General features: G+C 33.4%; 1 protein-coding gene across 2 annotated transcripts in view; it reads left to right on the top strand.

Moving 5' to 3' along the window:
- The window catches only part of LOC143063632 (glutamate decarboxylase 1-like), a 108,572-nt gene that overhangs the window by 53,967 nt on the left and 30,128 nt on the right, over positions 1-24,477 (top strand). For both annotated transcript variants that reach the window (XM_076235879.1, XM_076235878.1), the window contains exons 10-11: positions 7,140-7,218; positions 16,124-16,273. In XM_076235879.1, the coding sequence (XP_076091994.1) occupies positions 7,140-7,218; positions 16,124-16,273 (229 nt within the window). The remainder of the gene's footprint in view (positions 1-7,139; positions 7,219-16,123; positions 16,274-24,477) is intronic.

Below are 24,477 nucleotides of genomic sequence, written 5' to 3' on the forward strand. Positions count from 1 at the left end.
TCCTACATATATTTGTCACATGTTACCTATTACCTTATCTGTACGTTCTGAATCTGTCAGGCGCACCACCAAACGGTGTATTTGGGACATGCTTTACACACGGGTCATAATCACAGGGTTGATACTACTAAATTCATCATTGTCACATTGTTTCCTATTGTAGTATTTTAATCAAGATGACTTTATAAAATGACAATACGAATACTAAAAATCTATACTTATAATAAGGCGAAGGAACAGTTTCCAATTTGTAAGCCGACATAACTTAAAATCAGCGAATCAAAGAATTCAACTTTTGCCATAGATTAGGAATCTGCCATAGATTTGTAACCCACCATATATTTGATTCCTACATATATATAGTGACATGACTGAAAGGAAATCGCATATGATAGTTCCGGAACTTATTAGTTTGTCTAATTGCTTATTGCTGAAACAGTAATCGATGTAAAAGTATGACATTTTCAGTATACCCTATCAAGTATGCATACCCTTATATAAGTTTGACTTGTAGCTTTCTTTGGTTATACGTTTATTAGGTGAACAAAAAAACGGTCTTAAGATTTAGTAGTATTATAGACAGGGCTATGAATCAATCAAATTAAGATCATCACTCAAGAAATTTTACGATCGCCATCATGAGCTGATTGGCCATTATGACAAAAGTGTGTCAGAAATCATTTCTGATATTCTTCCTCAGTCATAATAACCTTCCATCATTACCGAACGGAACAAAGATATAACACGGATGCCGTATACGGTGCAGGAAATGCTTACCCTTCCAGAGCACCTGATTTCACTCCCGGTTATTAGTGGAGTTCGTGTTGTTTCTTATTTATTATTTATAACTGTTGATGTGAATGTCCTTTGGTTTTTTGAATCTTTGTTTACTCCTTGGTTTTGATTGTTCTTGTCTTATTTATAACTAATATAGGACAATGCTGATGATTAAAAATTACTCCATCCCAAACCCTTTTGCCAAATAATTAATATTAGTACAAATAATTTAATATTTCCGGGTCAACGGGTTCAAACAGAAAGATTTTGAAAACAGAGAAAAACGTGCATTTTATAATCAGCACGACTTAATCAGATGACAATACCAATACTAAAAATCCAGGCTAAAATAAGGCTTACACGTAATAATTAGACACTGTTATTCAGTCACGGACACGCGATATCTCGGATGTGTTCTAGTAAGTAAATATACTTTAAGGAATATAAAATATTTTGTCTTTTGAGTTTGGACTCATATAGCATTCCCGTTATAAAACAAAACAACACAGAAAAAATCCGTAATCGAGCACACTTTTAAAATACAACCTATTTAGGGATTTCTTTATTTCTATGTTTTGAGATAAATGGAAAGTACTCAAGTAGCATTGTGACAAAAAAATACAATAGTAATCCATTGTTTAATACTTTATTAACTACCAGTTTGAGCAATACGTTAACGAAAACTTTATTGAAGACCGTCCCTTTATCATTGGTTGCTATGAGACCTGTTGTTGATAATTGCTCTCCTTTATCTCCACGCTATTGGTAAATGTAAGCACGCCGAAGAATTTTTCATTTGTTTATTGTCTGTTTGTGGATAAACATCAGATAAGGAATACCAGAAAACAAAGTAGTTAGAATTGGGCAGTTAGTAAACCAATAAGTTCAATTTCAAAGCTTGCGGTTATAAGCAACCAGTCTTTATAATAGTTGCAAGCTACCGGGTTGTTCCGAAACTATAATTTCCTACGAGATTTGTAGAAGTATACCTTGGTATTGCTAGGTGGCTTTGGTGTTTCGGAGAACTGGTGTCTCTGGGACTATGGGTTTCGGAAACCTGTGGTTTGGAAGCTTGGGTCTCAGCACTTAGTTTCTTAAAGGTTATCATCTAACAAATAAGTTAAGACATCCGTAGTCGTAAATAATACTGTTGTTTCTGTGTAGATTATATTAAAAATTAATAGGTTGGTCTCGTAGTTAATACTAGTAGTTCAACAATAAAGTTGTTACTGAATAGATCGATAGACAGATAAAACAAAAAAGAACGAACATCGAATTACGACATAAATAAGTATTTAAGATATAGAATAATGGAGCAAATCATATTGAAAAATGATTTGCATAATCAAAACCATGAAAGATATATAGATTGTAAGATAAGGGATACGCGTGTTTATACGTGATCGGTAAAAGTTATGGCGGGAATCAAGGGAACCACGTGAAAATGAATATGTTTGAGTTTTTTTTATTTTTAAACGCCCTCTGTCTGTCCGGCGTATCATGTCGCACCGTAACTCGACGGAACAAGTTATCAAAATTTAATGAAACTTTACATAGATGTTTCTTATGATGATCAAACGATCTGTATACTTTTTGGTGAAAATAAGATTAAAACTTTTTTTTCTTTATGCCACATAAATTTGATTAGCTTAGACGTTTTTCTTGTGTATATATTGCTCCAATCGATTCAAACGCACGTGTGATCAATCAATTTGTTAATTAAAGGTCAAAAATCGGAATGCTAACATGAAGTTTTGTATATAAACTCATCAAAGATACCTGGATTAAATTTTATAATTACGCCGACTAGCGTTTCGTCTACAAAAGACTCATCAGTGACGCTCGAATCCAAAAAAGTTAGAAAGGCCAAATAAAGTACGAAGTTGAAGAGCATAGAGGACCAAAATTCCTTAAAGTTTGCCAAAAGCAGCTAAGGTAATCTATTCCTGAGGTAGAAAGCCCTTAGTATTTCAAAAATTAAAAGTTTTGTAAATAGTTTATTCAGATCATTGCCGAGGAAAATTAGTTATTAAACATACAGTTATATGAAATGGGAGACAAAAATAAAACATCTTTCGTTAGATGACCACGATCTCATCAGTACTTGTTAGAGCTATTGTCATTCCCGATCATCGTTTCAACAGCCATAGTTCGAGATTAGTGTGGCGTGCAATAGCACGATTGGACGCTGTTGTCCGACGGCCCCAGCTTGTGTGGCAAAACACCCGTTGGACTCAGAGTAATCTCGGAATACAACAGACATAGATAGAGCTATATGTCTTGAATGAAATAAATATTAAATTCACATAAGTTTATAAAAAACGACAGATCTATCCTATTTTGATGTAGAGGAACATTGTTTAGCAAAGGAAATCGTGCAAATTGCAAAGTAACAAAGCAATTAAACACGTAATAATAATTGATATTTCATTATTGAATTTATGTGTGAAATGTATGTATAATTAAACGAACATGAATTATTGACAGTTGATCGGAACTGAAATACACATGGTTAATTTTCCGGCATTAAATGTCTTATCCCGGACGAGAAAAGTCTGTAATTCTTTTTCTCATTTAAGCCAAAAGCTGTTGCTGTATCTCAGCCTCATTATAATTCAACCAATCAGAATCTATATGTGATAAGTAATTTATTCAAGATGGCATGTATTTCGACTGAAACTAATAGCTCCGCACCGTGATGCGTGACAAGTGCTGTTGACCATCCACAAGAACTTGCGGTCCTCCAATGTTCAGTACTTCAGTACTTTGATTCTTAGAAGTAACACAGTTTAACATGTACATAAAATTCTAAATCGCAAAATAGAGCACCGCCTCAACAAAACTCATTTTCAGGAAATAAATTTTTAAAAAAATGGCTCGCTCGCCACATATTTTTTTGAGCTTTTGTCCGAAGAACTAAAAGTCAAATATGTGTGGCCTTACGGGACTTTGTAACGATCTATGATTAATGCTTAAAACTTTGCACACTTGGTTATATTAGTCTAAAGATCTGAATACTTTTTGATGATGATTCAAAATTTTATTTTAGAGTTATTGAGTTTTTTAGAAAAAAAAGGGGGGATTTTCACACGTCGCGCCGTATCTCAAAACATTTATGATTATTGCTTAAAAATTTACATACTTCGTAGTTATATTAATGTTTAGATCTGTATACTTTTTGGTGATGATTCAAAATTTAATTTAGAGTTCTTGATTTTTTTGTATAAAGAGGAGGATCCTCCCTCCGCCTGAATCCCGATTCCCTCACTCCGGAATATTCCAGACAGTCCGTATTATTCCGGAGTCGACATGAATCCCGATTCGGCATTCTTGTTCTTGAGTTTTTTGTATAAGGAGGGGGATTTTCACATGTCGCACTGTATCTCAAAAATATTTATGATTATTGCTTAAAACTTTACATACTTCGTAGTTATATTAATCTTAAGATCTGTGTATTTTTAATGATTATTCAAAATTTTATTTTAGAGTTATTGAGTTTTTGAGTTTTTTGTAAAAAAAGGTTATTTTTACATGTCGCGCCGTATTCCAGAAACTATTTATGATTATTGCATAAGACGTCACACACAAAACAAGACGACGAAAAATTATAGAGTCGAAACATCGAGTTACTTGCGTATGTCATTTTATTGGAAATCTTTACTATGATAATTTCGTGACGTATACATTCAATTTTGTTCTGCTGTATAGCGTTTACACGGCTGGTAATCTACACACGCAGAACATTTAGTTCTGCAATGAAAACCGTGAGAGGATTTTCCGGTTGTGCTTGAGTCGAGTAATTGTCACCGCTTCAAAAGGTATGTACATTTCTAAATCTCAATTTTCTTATTCAACTGACCAAAATATTGAAAATCAAAGAATGCTATGCTGTGGTGAATACTTTAACGAAGAGATACATGTATCATTTACTGTTGTACGTAGAGTTGAACTCCTACAAAACCAGTTGACCCACGAGAAATTGCTTTAAAAAGTGACATTTCAATTTTGAAATGGTTCTATTTACAAACCTACAAGTTCAAATTTTTTTTTTTTTTTTTAGGGCAATGGGTATGGATGTTGTTTTTGGCGGCGTGAACGCTGTCCGGTGTTGATAGACGTCTTAATAATTCCAAAAACTACATTTTTTCATTAATTCATGCGTGAGGGGATCGGTTCTGATTGAGGACATCGTGAATGCGTGAGGGGAAGTACAAATTATATCTTTATATTCAAGCTATGAGTGGTTGATCATTAAAAAACACATAATAATTATTATGTATTATTATGTGTGCTTAGAAAAATTTATGAGATTGAATTATGAAATAAATTGTGGGAACCTAGATTTAATAATATGTTTCACGAAGAATAAAAACAAAAAATGTTGTCAACGATAACCAAAAATACTGCAGAGATGTTGGGGAGTATCTCATTCGTCCTAAAAAAGGTAGAATGCAATGTTGTTTAAAGGAAAACGTCCACTCTGTACTAATGAAAAAAAAAGAAATTTTTTTTTCCTTTTCCCTACGTCTGAGAGTTTATCTAAAGCACTTTAAAAACTTTATATTCTTCCTCAAGGTCTTCCATCTGGTCTTTCTCGTGGTCTACTACGTGGTCTTCTTCTATGACTTCTTCGTTGTCTAATACATGATCTTCCTTATGGTCTTCCTCGAGATTATCTTGGCTTTCATCGATGTTCGTGAATAATGAATTCTGTATATCTGCCTTTTTTGTTTCGAAAATTTCGTGATTTTAGGTGAACAGATTACGTCTAATATATATAGGTGTTGAAGTTTTGATCGGCGATATTTTTTTCTTAAATATATGTGGTGATCTCTGTGACGTATATTTGACGACAGGACTACTCCCAGAGGGTGTAGTTCGCTTTGAGTGCTGGGATAACTTGTATCTCCAAGGCTATTTGTAGAGAGTTCTTTTCCTTCTTCCTTTGAACAATGGCATTTTCTGAAATTGAACAAACAATTAATAGTTTGATTTTATTGAATCAGTGATCAGTTTACATCTATTAAAGTAAAAGGATAAATCTGTGCTTTTTAATCAGCATTGATCACATTTATTGAGTCAACAAAAGTCACAAAGCCAAAGATTAAACAAATATTTGTCCTTCCCCTCACGCATTCACGATGTCCTCAATCAGAACCGATCCCCTCACGCAAGACGTAATGAAAAAATGTAGTTTTTGGAATTATTAAGACGTCGTTTGTTTTCTCTTATTTTTGAGTGTAAATTGACATTGCGATAAGACGTGTCACGGTACTTGTCTATCCCAAATTCATGTATTTGGTTTTGATGTTATATTTGTTATTCTCGTGGGATTTTGTCTGATGTTTGGTCCGTTTCTGTGTGTGTTAGTTACATTGTAGTGTTGTGTCGTTGTTCTCCTCTTATATTTATGCGTTTCCGTCAGTTTTAGTTTGTTACCCCGATTTTGTTTTTTGTCCATGGATTTATGAGTTTGAACAGTGGTGAACTACTGTTGCCTTTATCTATCAACACCGGACAGCGTACACGCCGCAAAACAAACAACATTCATACCCATTGCCCGAAAAAAAACTAAATGTGAACTTGTAGGTCTGTAAATAGAACCATTTCAAAATTGAAATGTCACTTTTTTAGGCAATTTCTCGTGGGGCAACTGATTTTGTAAGAGTTCAACTCTACGTACAACAGTGAATGATACATGTATCTCTTTGTTAAAGTATTCACCACATCATAGCATATTTTGATCAGTTGAATAAGAAAATTGAGATTTAGAAATGTACATACCTTTTGAAGAGGTGACAATTACTCCACTCAAGCACAACCGGAAAATCCTCTCACGGTTTTCTTTGCAGAACCAAATGTTCTGCGTGTGTAGATTACCAGCCGTGGTTTATAGTTTCTCCTTTGAACTTCGTGTTTTTCAATACAAATTCAGCTTTCTGCGGAAGAATGTTAAATAAAACAGCATCAACTATACCGCTGATTAATTTGAAATTCAGCTGACGCTTAAAAATGTGTAGATATTTCTCTAGTATAATGGTTCGTTAAGAACGTTCACCAAACATGTATTAGTATATAACCAAAGACAATTAAAACACGCAGTTTACAAGTAAAAATTACTACTTAAACTAAAGCAGATCGTTGTGAATAGTTATCAAAGGTACCAGGATTATAATTTAGTACGCCAGACGCGCGTTTCGTCTACATAAGACTCATCAGTGACGCTCATATCAAAATATTTATAAAGCCAAACAAGTACAAAGTTGAAGAGCATTGAGTATTGTTAAAATTGTGATACTGTAATAAAATTGAATATTCACCATATTAATAGCATTGTTGATATATAATACTTTTATTTGAAGGGCTGATTCTATGACATGGAATCCACACAAGATGATGGGTACGCCTTTGCAATGTTCAGCTATTTTGTTGAAGGAAAAGGTAAAACTGTACCAGATAATTTAACATTTCAATTGAGTATACTCAAACTTTTAGTTAGTTGTTTATGTGTATGTGTCTTCTCTATATCATAGTCCATCAATCAATAACCAGTTATAGTCATGAGATATAAAATAGCTTATTGAAATTACAGTGCTTAGTCTGCTTTTTTATTGTCCACAATGTCTGACAGGTGCTTTATAGAGTTTGGTTTAATTTGGAACATCTACTTACATTACAAACTCCGCGAATCTTACCCCGATAACGAGGATCGAGAACAACTCTTACCAACGTTTTCTCTTAAAACATTTTTTAATGATCTATTTTTGACCAGACTTTTAACTTTCCCTGGTCTTTTTTTTTAAACGGAGTAAATCTTAACATACACAAGAGGCTGTCGGATTGACAGCAAACCGGATTTGTCTGCATAAAAATGATATTTTGCAAATCTGGACCCCCAAACAGGACTAAATACACAAAATTAATGATTTTTTGCAGGATTCAGAACTGGAAAGGCCAAGTATCATTTTTCGCTACAATTCGTTTACAATTCAACAACGATAAAAACTAAAATCTCGAAAATCAAACATGACCTACTTTAGTCACAGGAAACAAATTTATAAATACGAAAAGATTTTGTCAAAGCGTTTCAAGTTTTTGCACGGACAACGCTTTAAGTATCGCTTTTCGCTACTAAAGAATGTTCGCTACTGTGTTTCAAAATAACAAGCTTTAAGAAAAAATTGTTATACATTGATAGTGTATTAATAAAGGAACTAAAAAAGCAGAAAAAGGTGAAGGTTCAGTGTTCTTGATTTCGAGATATAACCCATTGCCAATTTGGCGGGAAATAATTTTCACTAGACTCTTGCTACATTTAACATTGTCAATCGTTTTATTTTAAAAGAATTGTGAAAAAATAACAGGATTTTAAAGTAATTTCAAAAATGGCTTTTTAAACTATACGAAATAATGAATGGAAAAGTAGAGGTTAGCGTGGTTTTGTAATGGCAATACATGGATGAAACCAGAGGATTCCGACTATCCGGCAAAAATTCAAAAGCCATATCCTTAAAAGTCTTCAATTCAAAAACGATAAAAGCTGAAAATGTGAGAATCGAACTTGACCTTCATGAAGTCATGGGAAACAACATACATGTATTTAAATTTGAAAAGATATTTTTTAAGCGTTTTTAAGTTTTTGCACGAACACGGTTTGACAGCCTGCCTGCTCGGCCACCCAACCGACGTAAATCACTAAATTAATAACCGATAAGGCAGTTTTAATCCGGCGTTCACACAGTGCCGATTATTGCTCAAGTTTGCGATCAGACAGAGCTTAGACACGAAAAGTAAAAAAAACCAGATTACTAGCCTCAATGATCCGGAATGTCCTATTATTGCCTGAACGCTGTATTATACATTCGTAATGCAGCGTTCACACAGTTCTGATGATGGCTCCCGTTTGAGATCAGACAGCACTGAGACACGAAAAAGTTAAAAAGTCGGTATACTATCATCATTGATCTGGAATGTCCTAACATAGACTTAACGAAGTCGTATACGTTCGTAATAGATTCCTACGGATCGGAAGTGGTCCGGAGAGGTTGACCAAGCAACCCGACAATTAGGTGCGTCCCGTAACATTCGAGGAAAGTTAGTCCATTTCGTCTAGTCGAATAACAATCGTGACTATGTCGTGACAGATTCTGATGTATCGGATTAAAATCGTAACAATGGTCTGTGTTTCCTGGATAGTGTCCTGCGGAACGGGATGGAACATTGCTGTGTGTTTGCCGATTGATTTTGTAGATGATACTGTCATCGGCAAACAGTTTGAGCTTACTGGATGATAGGTATTCTGGTAGGTCATTGATGTATACGAAGAATAATACTGGGCCCATAACTGTTCCTTGAGGGACACCTGAGGTGACTGGAGCCAGGTCAGATGAATCTCCATCGAGGACAACTGTTTGTTATAATTAAGTATATTTGAGTGTTGTTGTTGTTATTTGCTGCAAGTTCTTGGATGAATGAAATGAGTTGTGTTTCACAAGATCTAGACTGACGGAAGCCATGCTGGAGGTCAATACAGTATATTGTTCTTTTCAAGATGGTTGATAATGTGCTTAGTGATGATATGCTCCATAAGTTTACAGGAAATACATGTCAGTGATATAGGGCGGTAATTTTCTGGTTTATATTTTCCCCCTTTTTTGAATACTGGTGCTACGTTGGCGTGTTTCCAGTCTGTTGGTGTAATGCCAGTTTAAGTGATTTTTTAAAGATAGCTGTTTGATCTTTGAGTTCTTTTAATATTCTGCCGCTGATGTTGTCTGCGCCAGTTGCCTTATGTAGGTTTATGTTATGTAGGAGTTTCTTGACACCAGGTAAAGATATTTCTAGTGGTGTTATCACGGGGTATGAGCTAGGACCTTTGTCTGGAATGGTGTTATTTGATTCAATTGTAAACACTTATTGGCTTTGTGTGCCTTTTACTTTGTATCTGCTATTAGCTGTCCTTCTTTTTTCAGTGGTGCTACACCGGTGTTCTCACAAGGACGGCAGTAAAATTTCGTTAATGTGTGACCTTAGCTTAATGTTTTTGCTCGACTGAAATCCAATCATTTCCCGATCAACGTTAACCTGTTCGATATGTGATCCAGATTATCTAGACCAATGTCCGATCGTTTCATGATCACTGCGACCACTACATTTTGTTCATCCCAGACCAACTCGACCAATACCCGATCTCTACGCGACCACATTCGACCTCTCTTCGATCTCTACTCGGCCATACACAAGTATACATTACTGCTACACGATTCTCTCAAAATGTGTGCAGCTCTGATTAACACTTATAATTTTGATTCTGCGAAAATATATTTTAACTATTTAACTTTTATCTTTACTCAAATTCCTCCATGTACAGTACGCGTCTGTAATTTTGCAAAGAGGTGTAAAATATTTAGAGACAAAAGAAACCAAAGGAACAATTGCACTTAAAGGTCGAAAACAAACCGACACAGTCATAGCGAAAACCGAAAGCCGACGAGAAGACAAACAACAGTCTACATAAAACAACATAGAAAACTAAAAACTTAGCAACACGAAACCCAATAAAACCTTGGATGATCTCAGGTGTTCCGGAAGGGAAGTAGATCTGTATTTTGGCCCAAGAAGGGTTTTCAAATATGCATGAAAGCAATTGTGCATAAAAATTCATTATTAGACAGCTGATGACTAATTTAGCCTTCAAAGTTAGTTTTTAAGAATATTAATATTATGTTTTACCTGTTTAATGGGTAATTTTTGTTTGATTGTCCGTATTTGTCGTATGTCCAGAATTTTTTGTAGTATAAAAATATAAAGATGTGGTATAAATGTCAATGAGACAACTCTCCACAGGACACCAAATGACACAGAAATTAACAACTATATTTCACCGTACAGTCGAATGTTTACAAACACTTTTTTTCATACGCTTATTGACGCAATATTTATAAAAAAAAAAAAAAGAGAGACGAAAGACAAATAACTTTTAGATAGATATATGTAAACATTTTCAGAAAAGATATTCTGTTTTTGGCCAAATTTTTTACCAAACTGCCCACACAGTAGTCGCCGTGTCAGCCCACTGCATCACCTAGATTTATCGGGGCTCTTTGCTGTCTACTATTTATTGTTTGTCTCCTACGCTCTCTTCAAGCTCCGTCACAGCTATTAACCGGTCTCTCTGAGCTCTAACCACTTTGCCAAATAATCCAACTGCTTCATTTCCATGTAGATCTTTTAAATGTATAATTTTACTCAGAAAATGCCCCAGCTTACATATAAGAGTCATTACCCAAGAATTGTAAAAGTGACGCACCATATGAGTATATATACTTGTTTGGTTATTAACGTGCCGGACGATATGAGTATTTGGACCATATAGGTATTTTTTTCGCATATGGTTCAAATACTCATATGGTCCGGAACATGTATACGTTTCATAAATTTGGTTGAGGCAAAATAAAATTCGAGAACGGAAACTTATTGTTAGGACGCACGTATACGTACATACACACGGACAAGGGTAACACTTAATCAGTGCCCCTCCGCTGCAGCGGGTCATATACAAAAAATCAGACGTTTTTTTACTGAAACTGTACATTCCCGACCAATGTCCGACTATCTATACGATCCTTATACCATCAAGTCGATCTTGTCAAGCCGTGATCAGGCTGAGATCGAGTATATTAGATTTGGTCAAGCAGTCGGGTAGAAGTCGTATACATGCCCGATCAAGAATTTTGTTACGTGGAAATTTGGACAATCGGGATCATCGAGTTGATCTAATCGGCAGTGTGAAACTATTTTTACATACTAAAACGTATATCCAAATTACATTTAGCCTGAAATTAACATTTAACAATGCATGTGCTCGATAATAGAATTTCGTATGTATTTCAGTGTAGACGCCATCTAATTAACTATCGAGATGTACTCCGTAATCTGCCGATGGTCAAATAACTTGATATATACATAAACATAAATATGAATAGATCGGCGACCTCGTGCAAATAGATTTTCTAGTTCTGTTTGATTTCATGTTATAGGTTAAAAACAAAAGATAACAGTCGTTTTTAACTGTAAAGAAATTGTTTTTTGTGGAGTCAGTCAATGAAATGGCTCACTTTATCCTAATTCAAGGTAGTATGTGTGCATGTGGTTGTTGATTTAGTATTGGAAATGAGGTATCTTTAGATATTGACTGATATAAAATGGAAGTCTTAGACTTGGAATATCAATTTTTTGTATATATATATTAAGATGAACTTTTCTGAAATTTTAAACTGGCTGTTCAATGTTTAGTTGTCAATGTGTTTTTGTGGAGTGTGGTTTTCTAGTTCTTTCACCTGGTCATTGACTTGCGATTTTGATTGCTAGTTCTCTATATAACTTATTTAGATTGATATGAATGTTTATATGTAATATTAGATATATGTTAGTTGAAACATATTTATTTATAGTGGATTGGGAAACAAGTTTTGCAACTTATATTAATCCCTTTCCACTTTGCGGGTGCAAGTGCTGCCTTGTAGCGGCATATTGATATATTAATATATTTAATTTCAGTGAAAATGATGTTGTTGTGCGTTTATACACCCATGCTTTTAAAGTTTAGTTCACTTTACTTGTTGAAAATTAAAACATTTACAAATGGACACGACTCTGGAGGTGTGCCTATATTGGCAGAAGTTATAAAATTCAAAATAAGCAAATAAACACGTATTAATAATTGATATTTCAATATTGAATTTCAGTGTCAGCATATGCATTATAAAACGAACACGAATTAATGACATTTGATCGTAACTGAAACACACATAGTTAATTGTCCGGCATTTGATGTTTTATCCTGAGACGAGAAAAGTCTGTATTTCTTTATTTAATTTAAGCCAATAGCTGTTGTTGTATCTCTGCCGCATCATAAAGCAACCAATCAGAATCTATATGTGATAATTCACTATTTCAAGATTGCGTGTTTATTGTCTGAAACTAATAGCTCCGCACTGTGATGCAAAGTAAACATCGATATATGATATTTTTTCATAATTTATTGCGGTATCTCCACATGGTGTCTTCTGGTTATTCCTACGTTTTGTATTTTACTATTCTGGCTATTCCTACATGGGAGATTAGTGGAAGAACAATACATGTTGTTATTGCAAGATATTATTTTGTTTTAGTCATTAGTGTCTTATTGGGTCAAAGGTAAGTTTACCTGTGGAAATTAAACAAAAAAATATTTGTTTAATGTAAAAATTTGGCTTTTTGAATTCATGCATTAAGTATTAAAATTAAGTGTTTTTAATATAGTGGAATTTCTAGAAAATAAAATTATTTAAAAGAAAAGGAGGTAAAAGCATTTAAATGTCTGGAAAAATATTTAAAAGAAAATTAATAAAAAAAAAATTATAACCCACACTTTCAACTTCAGCCTCAAAGAATTTATTAATTTCTTTATTTTGATAAATTTTGATTTTTTGAAATGATTTTTTGAATCGAATATGATATCAAAAGTAATGCTAAAAGATAAAATATAGATAAATGTTTAAATTGGCCAATTAACTTTGAACTGGTTTACAGTTTCCTACCCAATAAAGGATCAGCAGATACGAAGCCACTTCGGATCAATCTCCCCATAAAAGAAAACATTAAAGGTAGCTTTGTCCGACATTCACCAAATTGTTCGAAGAGCTGCAGTTTTGCCATTTTTACCACCCAATTTGGAAACAGGAGGACATCAGATGATGCAGAACACACCAACCCTTATCTTTACAGACTATGAAATCTACTTTCTGGAAGAGAACAACCAAAGCCTATATATATGGAACCAATAAGCACCAGAATGTCCTAAAACACAAAATGGGGCGCACTACGTTTGCGCGCATTTGGGGATTAAAATGTTTTACGTTTGCGCGCAACTTTCGATTACATTTGCGCACATTCATTTTACAGGTAAAAATATAAATAAAGATTAAATCAATTTGTAATTGACTATATATTATTTTTATTTTCATAATAAATATGACTATCAATTATTAATTTTGAAAATATTTCTAAATTCAAATTATATATTGTTCATATTGAATTCTAAAACCAATTATAAAGTGATCATTATAAACTCCGTAGTATAGCTTAAGGCATACATGTAACTTCATTGTGAATATTTTAGGATGAAAAGTGTTTCAAATAATAGTGTTCGTTTTTAAAATTAGTAAATAATTTAAATTAGTTTGTGAAGTTACACCAAGGTACAAACATAGTGTTTCGGCACGTACCGACATGTAAAGTAATGAATTTATCAATATTTGTACCTTTATTAAAGATTAGCTATGTTTAAACATTTTAACATTTTCATCTGTATATATTTCTAGAATGTAGTGCTTATGCATAATAAAGCGGACTTATCTTGCTCGAAATCCCACTAACACCTCATCGTTGGTGAGCAGGGGACTAAGACTAACGGAATGAGTACTTATTCTTGTAAATAATTGAACAAGTTATAAATAAATAAGTATTAATACCTGTATTTTACTTGAGTTTACCTGTCAAAAAATGCGCGCAATTGTAATCAAAAGCTGCGCGCAAACGTAATGATTTTTGCGCGCAAATGTAATGGTAATGCGCGCAAACGTAATGCACCGAACTATCTAGAAGGTTGGCATAGTAAACTAAAGAAGTTAGTAAAGGCACAACACCCAAAAATCTTCAGCATGGTAAAGTTGTTGAGACAAGAAGATGTCTGCCTTGCTCTCACACTTATGCAGGACAGAGCCGATGGGAAACGTGTTAAAAAAGAGAAAATACAGGGAAATAGATGACAGACTGCAAACACTAAAACAAGGTTACAGAATGAGCTTACTCCAGTCGAGTATGGAGATGCTGCTACTCATCTTCTGCACATTGATTATGACTTTGTATTTTCTTGTATGTTCAATTATGGGTAATGTATTACTGTGTGGGTGCTATGCTAAATGTCAATTTAGTGAACTTTTGGTGCAACACAAATTAGAATTAAATTTTATATTTGAATTGATATTATTTACTTGTACATATTAATGTTTGCACCGAAATAGTTGTAATAGCTTGTGAATTGCGAAGAACATTATGCCTATAAGTTCATAATTGTGCTTTTGAACATTATTTACACAAAATGAGCTATGAAATTAATAAATAAAATATTAAAATTAAATACAAACTATTCTTTTTCTTTATTTTCCAGAAGATTTACCTAGATTTAGATAGTTATCATAAAATTCCGGGATCTCCTACATAAAATTTTAATATTTTACCTATAAAATTCGGGCAGAATCAATTTGCGCCAATTGCAGTTTTGAAAAGGTATTTATTGCGCCACTCTCTTTTATTTTGTTGGTATTACTTGCGCCAATAAATGAAATGAAATTGCGACACTTTACCTGTGAATAATTTTTTACCTATATCATACATGTACTATAATTAACCTTTCCACTTTGAGATTTAACTGAACACTCATCAAATTTAAGAAAACTCACCAAAAAATAAATTGTTTTGTAATAGAATATTTTTTCACGAATCAAGATGTCTGATATACCATTCAAAAAAATAGTCTGATAGAGAAAAACCCGGTCATCATCATTGAAGAACACAAATTCCGTCAGGTATTTGTAAAGAAAACTGGAGAATAAGGTGGAAATGTACAGTTAAGTCGTGTTGTGCTAGGTTTTTATTCACAGATGAATCGTGTAAAATTAATTTGAATGGAGAATTAGATCATATTCATGAAACAAATGTCCAGAAATTTAAACGTTAAATTTTGAGAACTGTCTGCAAAAGAAAAGAAAACTGCATCCGGCTTTACTTAAAATTCAAGCAGAATTTCACAAATTATTGGATGAATTGTCGTTGTTACAAACAAAGATGATGACTTTGTATTGTGTAATCATTTAGTTGTTATATATAAATAAAAATAAATAAAATTGGCGCAATTAGATGACTATATTTTTGGCGCAAATGATACCTATAGTTTTGAAAAGAAGTATAGGCGCAATTAAGTTGTGACGCAAATGAGTTACTTTTTGGCGCAAAAAGATATCGCCCTAAAATTCAAAATGTAGGAATAGCCAGAATAAACCTGCCATACAAGTCGACATAAAATATATCGATAAGTGTGCAATAACGCAACAGGTCAATAGCAACAACAACATAAAAAGATACCTATACGTTCCGTTAAATAAGAAAGTTAATCAAAGAATTGAATAAAGAATATTTAATAACAGCCTATACCTTGATAATTAAGAATTATAACTGCAAATAAGGAGAAAATCTAAATTCCCATAGTGTGATATATGTTATTTTTGGTATAAAATCCTTTTAGGGTGTTTTACTGGACGTCAACCAAACTGGTGCAACTTACCTATATCACAAAGACAAACATTATGATACAGGCTTTGACACTGGTGACAAGTCTATACAATGTGGACGTCATAATGATGTTTTCAAGTTATGGTTAATGTGGAGATCAAAGGTAAATATTTCAAATGTGGATACAAAGTTTTCCATCCTCGAGGATACTTAACGATTTGGACATTGTTTTCAATGGTTGTTTCTATTTAAAAAAAAATGATAAACTTTTGTATTTCTTTCATCAAAGGAAGGGATATCAGAATTCGCCACAAGAAAATACCACATAGTACAACGAATCACTAACCATTTACACCCGACTAATCTTAAAAAAAGAAATAAAGAGTGCATTTTTTTCTAACACATACGATGCAAACGGCTAAGCTCGCACATGATTTGATCATTTGTTTCTAACGTACGCTTGCAAAGTTTACATAAACTTTGACAAACTATGCACTCGTTACAAATGCGTCTACAGTTTGTCGTTTGTTAGTACAAATGCTACATTTTGTTTTAACTTTAACCTGATTAAACGATGTATTTGTTTCTACGTTTGTAAAAAGTCTGTTTATCAACAACATGTGCATGAAATATTGAAAGTTCAAACAGGGTTAGTAAAATGTATTCGTTTCTACTTTTTAGTAGCGTTTAAAAAACAACAACAAACACCATACAACGTTTACAAAATTTTGGTTAGAAAGAAATGCACTCTAAATGTAAAATACAATGGATACGCATTGCTTTGTTTAAAAGATACCACGAACCTATTTGTACCATTGTGTTTGTAATACAAACTCGTGCTAAAAACGTCTTTTCAAAATAACAGTTCATTGATCATACTCCATTACTAGGGAGTTCTCATAACCACCTAATAATATTAATTGATTCACACTAAGAACTGTTACATTAGATATATGTGCTGTTTGGGGGTTGTAGACAGCTACCCCGTGTTTGATATGTATGCTCTTCTGTATCTTTAAAGCTATGGCTTATTTATTCTTGAGATAACTTCTTTGATGTGTGCCACATCATTCTGTCAATTCTTTGTCAGTTTGTGAACTGTAACGTATGGTGTGTCAAACGCTGCAATATTCACAGAAAATAAAATATATGTACATTAAATTAGATATTATTGCTTGTAAAAACGAGCATGATTGTGTTCATAAAAACAAAATATGTTTTTATAAATATAGATAAATGCATAACAGATAAATATTAAACCAAATAATTGTCCATAATAAACAAATAAGACAGTATTCATGAAAAAAGATACCATACCAGGACTGAGATTTTTTATTCGAAAAGTGTTTAGATTTACTACATGTAGCATAAGGTCCTCCTTTTTTGTACCCTACAGAGGGGAAAAAAGTTTTTAAAAAATTGCAATTTTGATATTGGATGATCTTGGATGTATTATAATATTATTTATTATACTTCACATTTAAATGCCAGATTATGATTGGCTATTACGAGGGAGACAATTTACTCTATTCAATGGCTGAGCGGGAGACAATATTTTGAATGTCACCCTCTCGTGCAGACCAATCAAAAGTCGATAATTTAAAAGCACAAGGAATTAAATTCACATCAAGTTATTAAAGACAATGTTTAATTCAAAGTTTTGGATCAGAAATTTTCATTGACTGTCAAAATGGAGAAAAAAAATCTTGATTTTTCAAATACCCGTAACACGTTTTTATGTACGTGAAGTTATAGTAAAATACTTTAAATTTAAGATTCAACAGTAAAATACAATAATAATCTGATATTCAGTATCATAAATTGAATAACACAAAAATGAGAGGGTGAGAGAGAATTGCCATGGCGGTCGAGTTACATCAAACTTTCTGGTCAGGCCGGGTATGTGGAAATAACGAATAATTCGAAAACAAAATAATCCAATAATTTGTAGTCTTCTTGTCAAATAAATATACACGTAAATTCACTAAACTATTTATTAAAATTCCATTCCAGGACACTATTTACATTATATACAGTTTTTTACAAACGGCACTCTGTATAAATTCGGCAACAGTGTCCAATACTGTTCACTCACAAAAACCAAACATAGTGTCCAATACTATGCGGACAAAACCACGCAACAGTGTCCAATACTGTGCGGACAAAACCACGCATCAGTGTCCAATACTGAGCGGACAAAACCACGCATCAGTGTCCAATACTGAGCGGACAAAAACCACGCAACAGTGTCCAATACTGTGCGGACAAAATATAAAGAAATAATAATAATTCCGAAGCTATCAGTAATCTGATAAGATGTATCTAGAAATTTAGTGTCTAGAATAACAATAAAAAAATGAGCCTAGCTTATATACACATTGCCACCAAAAATGCACCAACTATGCACCAATAATTTGACCTAAATACTACTTGTTTATCTGATCTAAATTGCCACCAAATATGCACCAAAAATGCACCAACCTATTCATACATAATAAAATACTACTTAAACTAACACATGCTAAAAGGCTATGACCTCTACGAAATCAGATACATTACAAACTACTGATAACTATACTAGCTATGATATAAAAATAAAATGTAAAAGAATGAAATAAATGACTTAAACAGATAAGAGAAATACTGACATATTTACACTCTATCATTATGTTGGTACACTTTTGTCTCGGAGTAACAGCTATGAGTTATTTAAGAAATAATTCATGGGTTGGCCCTTTATGCAAAATATTTTACCCTGAGCGATAGTTTGTTTACAATTTTTGGATAAAAAAATAATTTGTTTTTGACCCTGAGAAATAAAAAATGTTAGTTTACCCTCAGCTGCCATTAAATGAAATGCTAAAATTGAAAGAGAAGAATTGTTTTCACCAAAAAATTGATTGTTTTTCGCCAAAGGCGAAAAAAAATAGTTTGTCTGGAAAAAAATCCATAGCCCCATTTAATTTTGACTTGTGATCTAAAACATAATTGTTGACTTAGCCCCCAGAAACTGCTATGAAATACTTTTATATAAATATAAAAATGCATAGGTTTTTTTAGTGTTATTATTATTTTTTTCAAATAGAAGAAGAAAAATATTACTGAGTCTTTTTTGTTCTTATTTATTTTCAAGTTCATGGTTAGCACCATTTATTTATTGGTTTAGTGTTTTTTTTTTATAATTTGAGTCCATTCATTAGAACTAACTTGCATTGAATCAATAAGACAACATGTATTGTTATATTTAGTTTGTTCATACAAGGAATGCAAACTAATTTCCTTTTATTTAAAATAATGAAGATTTTACATTCAGAATACTTTCATTATGATCTCTTTTAAGTTTAAATGAAAAAGGTAGGACCAGGTATCAGTAATGAAAAGGAACTCCTGCTTTTTTATCATTTTAATCCTGTCTTGATCATCCACTCTTCGTGAATATTTTGACTACCCCTTGTATTAATTGAGTAAAAATTTATTTCTGCGTTATAATAATTTGGTTACAGCAGTAAAAATACTTACCAAAACATAAGTATTAGATAAACTCTTGGAATATTAAATTAGTATTAAATAATAATCCCTATTATGGCAAATAGGACACATAGGGCCTATTTCACCAATACTGAGTTCTGAAAAGTGATAAAATGTGTTTCTCTATTTTTTTTGCACATGTTTACAGTATCAAAATATATTTAATAAGATTATTTTAATAATATCCACATGTAAATAACAGCATATGGTGCTTGATATAACAATAGTTTGTGCATGATAGTGTCAAACAAAGGGACATAACTCGTGAATTACCGTCGGTTCCGCTTCGTCAGAAATATCGACACATCGAAGTGGCTCATTTGCGTATCTTAGCGTATCAAGTGGCACGAATTTGACATATCATAATCCAAGTTATGTCACATAACATAATTTAAATTCTGCATAGCTTCCCGAGAAGTGAAAGGGGCACTAGTTGTCAAATTCATGGTCACCGATTTGACTCAAATTCTCATATTTGATTTATAACAATGTAAAACATTTATCCAAACTATCAAAAGTCTAAAATAAACAGTTTACAAAGCATGGGGTAGATAATATATAGGTTCGTTTCGTGTGTATTTTAGTCCAGACGCCATCTAATTAACTATCGATTTGACCTCAGATGACCATATAAGCGATGTAAACATAAATAAAGATATGAATAGATTAAACCAACACGTACAATTGAATTTTTATAGGTCTGTTTGATTTTATTTTATAGATTAAAAATAGATGTTTCTCATTGTTTTTAACCGTATAAGAATGATTTTATGTGCATCGAACTAGTAATCAAATGATTTACCGTAGTTTCACTTCATTGTTGACATTCTTCTTCTTTAAATAACCAGTACACGTACAATGCATGCGTTGTCAATTTCTAGCTAGGGGTTAAATTGAAGTTCACATGAATACGGATTTAAAGAGGTCGACTCATTCACTTGCAAGTGAATAACTAATGTTTCTTAGCGTAATTTGACAAAATTGAACCTTTTTGGCTGCAAAAAGCGAATTGTTATTTCACTATTTCACTTTCATTATTGATTGAACAGAAAAAAATCAAACTTTAGATTTTTTATATATCTCGTAGCTAGTGCCCCTTTAATTACGATCGATAACCTTAAAATTAATCATGCATGCAATTTTAGCAGACTTAACAGGATCAGCGATAAGATATCAAACGTCTATTTATAGAACCGAGTGATGATAGATGCAGACAGAGATAAAAAAAAATGAGTTTAATCCATAACTGAGTTTAGTTATATATTTCTTATATACTCAAGAATGTTCACCTAAAAGGAAATTAGTTTTAATTCATGCAAAAAACTACAAATTCAAAAAAACGGGCTTCACTTTTTTTGGTAAAAAAATGCCCATATATGGTAATCACATGACTCCATTGTTGCTTTAAGAAATGGGGTCAAACCGGGGTCAGCTTTTCGATTGAAAACGTTTGAAGGACGTCATGTTAGAGGTAAATATAGTTACATAGTTTTAATCATATTCCTAGAAATGTTTAAGAGGTCAGATAAATATTCACTCTTACCCCGTATGGAATCTACTAACCATATACATTAGTAACAATTCCATCCGATTCTTCATGCCTTATATAGCATGTACTGTATTACGACGCTAGATTAAAACTGACGAGGAAAGGAAACACCGTGGCCACCGAAAGCTTTTTTTTTTCTAGAGCCTAGGTGGTCGAGTGGTCTAGCGCGTTGGGTATAGTGCATTGTTTTGTTCTTCTCTCGCCGGGATTCGAACTCATGCTTCTCTAATCATGGCACCAAATCGCATTGCACTAGACCAATACTAGTATGCTCTTACAAAAGAGCTTTCGATGGCCGGGTGTTACCTTTCCTCGTCAGTTTTAATCTAGCGTTGTAACATAGTACATGATGTATAAGGCATGCAGATGGAATTGTTACAGATCAGCCGAATTATCTATTGTAAAGGATCCTTCAAATTAATGTAAGTTGCAGTCACAGAAATAATGTTATTATAAGTACGTCTGAACCAGTGACGACTCTACACCAGATTTTATCCATCGGATCATTAGCAGTGAGGGTGATACAAGGTTGAGAATACATTCTGTATATATAATTCGTCTAAACATCAGCCCAAAAATGTTAGATCTATAAATTTGTGTAAGCATAATGTTTCATTGCATATTATAGGATAAAACGCCTTTTTAAAGGAATTTATTGGTGTATAAACTTAACCAATTTTATTCACCAACAAATAATTGTCCGAATGACTTTTGTGATATGTTTGAGAGTGACTTGGTTCAGTTTATACACCAAAAATTCCTGTAAAAAGGCGTTTATCCTTGTAATTCTTAAAATAGGAAATAAGGAATTTATTTTTCCCCAGACGTAAATTGTATATTTGTGTCATTGAATAGGCCTTGCGCATGAATACATTTGTTGGTTACCGCAAAAATATGTACTCCATGAAATTTGTTTTCTGATTTGAATTAACTACAAAAACTCTTTGTCATCATTCAAAATGAAAGTTTTGTGTTTATAATTTAATTTAACGATTAATGCGAAGTGAAAGTAAATATTCTTCTCAAGCGGATTGACGTTATTTTAAAAGAAACTAGAACACACCCGCGAAATCGCGGTCATATACAGCTTGTAAACTGTTGTAGGATGATTTTTTGTAAAATATATCATAACTGGAGAATTTCTTGTAAGGTATCAAAGCCCTCTCCCTTTTTTCCAAAGTCCGTTATGTGTTTCCTTTCTGTTAAATTCAATTATTTTTCGTGTTTCTGGCCCTATACCACAATTATTCTTCCCCTTTGCTACAATGCATTTTTTGGTAAAAGTCAAATTAAATTAAAAATTTGCACCGCTTCAAACATGAAATAAATGAAACTTATAGACCATTATTATTCTAATAAAATGTGCTTCTAGGACAATCCATCAGTGCTTTTCATTTTGAGAGCCCTATTAACATGCCAATGGTAGGATTTGAATCTCGTATAAATGACTACGGCTCATTTGAGGGGTGGTCTGAGGGCCCTGATACCGAAATCCCGGGCTTAAAAACATGAAATCCCGAGGTTCGTATTTTAACGAAATTCATATCCCGACATCCCGAAATTAAAAAAAAATATTCTCGATCCCGTAAAGATCAATCCCGAAATCCCGAGCTTAAAACACCCGATCCCGACGTCCCGAATAAGTTCCGCCTCCCTCTAATCTCTACCCTACTTTCATTTTGGCCAAATCACTACTTTCACTTTCAACAATAATTTTTATGCCCCATTTATGGGAATTATGTTTTCTAGTCTGTTCGTCCGTTCGTTCGTTTGTCCGTCCTTCTGTCCGGCTTCTGGCTAAAGTTTTCACTTTCAACAATAAATGCGTATGCCCCATTTATGGGAATTATGTTTTCTAGTCTGTTCGTCCGTTCGTTCGTTCGTGCGTCTTTCCCGCTTCAGGTTAAAGTTTTTGTCGAGGTAGTTTTTGATGAAGTTGAAGTTCAACCAACTCGAAACTTAGTAAATATGTTCCCTATGATATGATCTTTCTAATTTTAATGCCAGATTAGAGATTTTACCCCATTTCACGGTCCACTAAACATAGTAAATGATATTGCTGATGTGGCATCCGTATACTATTGACACATTCTTTTTATGCACCACCTACGATAGTAGAGGGGCATTATGTTTTCTGGTCTGTGCGTCCTTCCGTCTGTTCGTCCGTCTGTCTGTCCGTTCGTTCGTTTGTCCGTCCTTCTGTCCGGCTTCTGGCTAAAGTTTTCACTTTCAACAATAAATGCGTATGCCCCATTTATGGGAATTATGTTTTCTAGTCTGTTCGTCCGTTCGTTCGTTCGTGCGTCTTTCCCGCTTCAGGTTAAAGTTTTTGTCGAGGTAGTTTTTGATGAAGTTGAAGTTCAACCAACTCGAAACTTAGTAAATATGTTCCCTATGATATGATCTTTCTAATTTTAATGCCAAATTAGAGATTTTACCCCATTTCACGGTCCACTAAACATAGTAAATGATATTGCTGATGTGGCATCCGTATACTATTGACACATTCTTTTTATGCCCCACCTACGATAGTAGAGGGGCATTATGTTTTCTGGTCTGTGCGTCCTTCCGTCTGTTCGTCCGTCTGTCTGTCCGTCCGTTCGTCCCACTCCAGGTTTTTGGTCAAGGTAGTTTTTGATGTAGCTGAAGTCCAATCAACTTGAAACTTAGTACACATGTTCCTTATGATATGATCTTTCTTATTTTAAAACAAAATTAGACTTTTTGTCCAATTTGACTTTTGACCCCATTTCCATGGTCCACTGAACATAGATATTAAAATTACGAGTTTCAGGTTAAAGTTTTTGGTCAAGGTAGTTTATGATGAAGCTGAAGTCCAATCAACTTGAAACTTAGTACACATGTTCCTTATGATATGATCTTTCTTATTTTAAAACAAAATTAGACTTTTGACCCAATTTGCATGGTCCACTGAACATAGAAATTAAAAGTGTGAGTTTCAGGTTAAAGTTTTTGGTCAAGGTGGTTTTTGATGAAGTTAAAGTTCAATCAACTTGAAACTTAGTACACATGTTCCCTATTGCTTGATCTTTTTACTTTTAAGGCCAAATTAGATATTTTACCCAATTTCACGGTCCATTGAACATGGCAAATGATAATGCGAGTGGGGCATCCGTGTACTTTGGACACATTCTTGTTTCCACATGTTTTACTTATTTCAATATATATATGCAACTAGTATGACCCCTTAGATAGTAAATATTTCAGAAAAAAGTGGACAGAATACAACGAGTCTCTGTATATTATAGTAGTATAATCGTAGTTTACAG

Source organism: Mytilus galloprovincialis, chromosome 2 (genome assembly GCF_965363235.1).
Source record: "Mytilus galloprovincialis chromosome 2, xbMytGall1.hap1.1, whole genome shotgun sequence".
Taxonomy (NCBI): Eukaryota; Metazoa; Mollusca; class Bivalvia; order Mytilida; family Mytilidae; genus Mytilus; species Mytilus galloprovincialis.